The sequence below is a fragment of the Montipora foliosa genome, chromosome 6 (assembly GCF_036669935.1).
Source record: "Montipora foliosa isolate CH-2021 chromosome 6, ASM3666993v2, whole genome shotgun sequence".
Classification (NCBI taxonomy): domain Eukaryota; kingdom Metazoa; phylum Cnidaria; class Anthozoa; order Scleractinia; family Acroporidae; genus Montipora; species Montipora foliosa.
Window position 1 is genome coordinate 6,038,660 of NC_090874.1, and position 2,500 is coordinate 6,041,159.

At 40.5% G+C, this 2,500-nt stretch overlaps 1 protein-coding gene across 1 annotated transcript in view; it reads right to left on the reverse strand.

Annotated features, from left to right (window-relative positions):
- Positions 1 to 2,500, reverse strand: part of LOC138004972 (uncharacterized) — a 37,461-nt gene that overhangs the window by 16,357 nt on the left and 18,604 nt on the right. The window contains exons 9-10 of the mRNA XM_068851266.1: positions 2,154 to 2,201; positions 1 to 279 (exon numbers count right to left, since the gene is read on the reverse strand). The exon at positions 1 to 279 is cut by the window's left edge and continues 69 nt beyond it. Of these exons, the coding sequence (XP_068707367.1) occupies positions 1 to 279; positions 2,154 to 2,201 (327 nt within the window). The remainder of the gene's footprint in view (positions 280 to 2,153; positions 2,202 to 2,500) is intronic.

Sequence of the window (2,500 nt, forward strand, 5' to 3'; positions counted from 1 at the left end):
CACCCAGTGAGTGCAGCTCGGGTCAGGGTCACGTGGCTTCTTTGGAGGTTCATGTTGAGGCTGACTGGTGGTTTTGACACGGATCTTTCCATGACGTACGTGCCCTGTCTTATCCATCAGCATCACTGTGGCTCCTTGGTCAGTGTTGGACACCACAACTCTTCGATGGTGGGGAAAATTACCGACCGGCACGTGAGCTTGTACTGCGGAAAGATTTGAATCAGGACTCGGACTTATGTCAGCTTCCAATTCTGCATCATGCTCTACTTCAAAGCTTCCCTGAAAGCGGCAATGACAGAAAACGTTTCCTTTAGTTGACGTTTTGCTTTCTACAACATTGGGAAGTGATAGAGCAATTAAAGCAATAGCTACCGTAGCGGCAACGAACATTCTGCTAGATTGCATATTTAATTAGCAAATCATTATAAAACTATGATTGTTACCTAAACACTTAGTGACCCAAGTCTTAAGCCTTGATTTAAAGAAAATACCTGTTTACTAACTTTAAAATCTTGAGAGATCTTTATCAAGGAGAAAATGACGCCAAAGGCTCGCTAGTTTAAGAATGCAATGCATGTGTACGCGCGTAAAATAAATAAGCAGCAAGAGAGTCTTGGGCTTTCAGACTTTCAAATTCTTGTTTTGCATGTATAATAAGGTGCATTTACACTCTGAAGTTTTAAGATAGAGAGTAAATGACGTCACTATTCCCTAGATCCACCCCTCTGAGGTCCAACCGGTCAGTTTTGAACGTAAGAAATGGCGGACTGTGAAATCCAAAACTTACACTCAAAGTAAACAACCTTTGGATAAAAGCAAAAGCTCAAAATTTTGACCAGTCAAGTGTAAAGCAAACACACTTTCAAAATCTGAAGAAAAAAGGTAGGTAATTTTTTTTTTATCATAGTAGCACTTTAAACTTTGCTTCATCAACCATTCGACATTTCTTTTGTTATCGCGAATGTTGAATGAATTTGAAACTGTTCGGCACCCTCTTTCAACATTTTCGGGTAAAGGTATTTCTCGAGTAATTTGGTTGAATAAGCACTTGAAAAATTTTCAGACTACAAATTGCAATCACACGAATTTTGTTAGTGTGGTTTGTTTACTCGTGCTGCCTTATATCAAATCGCTCTCGAAATCATGAGATATTACCTATAACAGAATGCCATACCCCAGAAATGTCTTTAGCCCATCAGTTCACAGTATAATCTAAATTTAGAATACATTAGGGGTCCCGCCAAATTATGGCCAATCAGATTGGACCTGATGACCTCAACGCCTCTGATTGGTCTGCAACCAGTAGGCCGCACGATGGATTGCTCGTTCAAATCATAGATCGTGCAAGGAATACCGTTTTACTACCACGATTTTTCCCGAAAAAATCTGGAAATAGCCATCCTATTAATAGGGAGCTTTAGACCGGAGGACTAGGACGACTACGAATACGAGTTTTCCGCTCTGAGCACGCGCACTTCGAAAATGTCGGCCTCCAAACCTTATGCGCATGTTCATTACGGAAGCCTTCCTCGTCCTCCAATCTAAAGGTCCCTGATACCGAAAACTGATGGCCCTCTTTCCATCGCAGATCGAGACTTCTGGGTCATGGACTTTTCTGCCTATACTAAAACTCAAGCTTAATTTACACTTAATTCGTTGCAGTCCCCTGCAAAACAACAATGTGAAATAACGAAACGCAGGGAAGGTGAAGAACGCCAGCACGAAAAAAAATTTTCTTTCTTAGAACTTAAGCGTTGCTCCTGTCAGTTTCCTTTCTTGATTTTTGGCACACTTTAATTTTGTCACATGGAAAAGGTCGCGAAGTGATTACAATAACGCGAATTTGATTTTGAGGTGCATGACGTCCTTACTAGCAGGAGAGTTATGGCACACAGTTAGAGTTAAACTTCTGAAATCCCGACATTAGGGTTTTGGAAGGCCAAACACCAGAATTCAACATTTTGAAAGCTAACTGTGCTAGACTTCTTAATAACTTTACTTCCTTGGTGCTTAAGCGAGTGAGGCCTGGCTTATTTGTTTCTGTACACCAATGGATGAAAGTGAGATTTTATTTGCAAACAGTTATCATTATAAGTCTTATAAGCCTGCGATCATTCTTTCCTACAAACAAACCTGTTCAAAGTCTTACTTACCTCTTTCTCGAGTTCTGCATCATCCAGCTTCAATGGCTGATTCTCTTCCTGTTGATTAATTTCGTATCATTGATGAAATGTTGTAGTTGTCTGTTATCCATACGAGCATGCGGCCTCTACAAATGGGAAGTGTGTTTTTCCCCTGGTTAAACAATGTGGGATTATTCAGTGGCATGAAAAAAAGCTATGTAATTGTTCTCTTGAAACTTCGCGCACAGACTCCATGTTGGTTAACGGCTGTCTTCCCATGATTTTAAGCGATTCATACAAACTTCCGGATAACACTCCACTTCCGTTGCAATATAAGATAATTACAGAAACCTCGTAGGTTCGAATCTTCCCAAGAG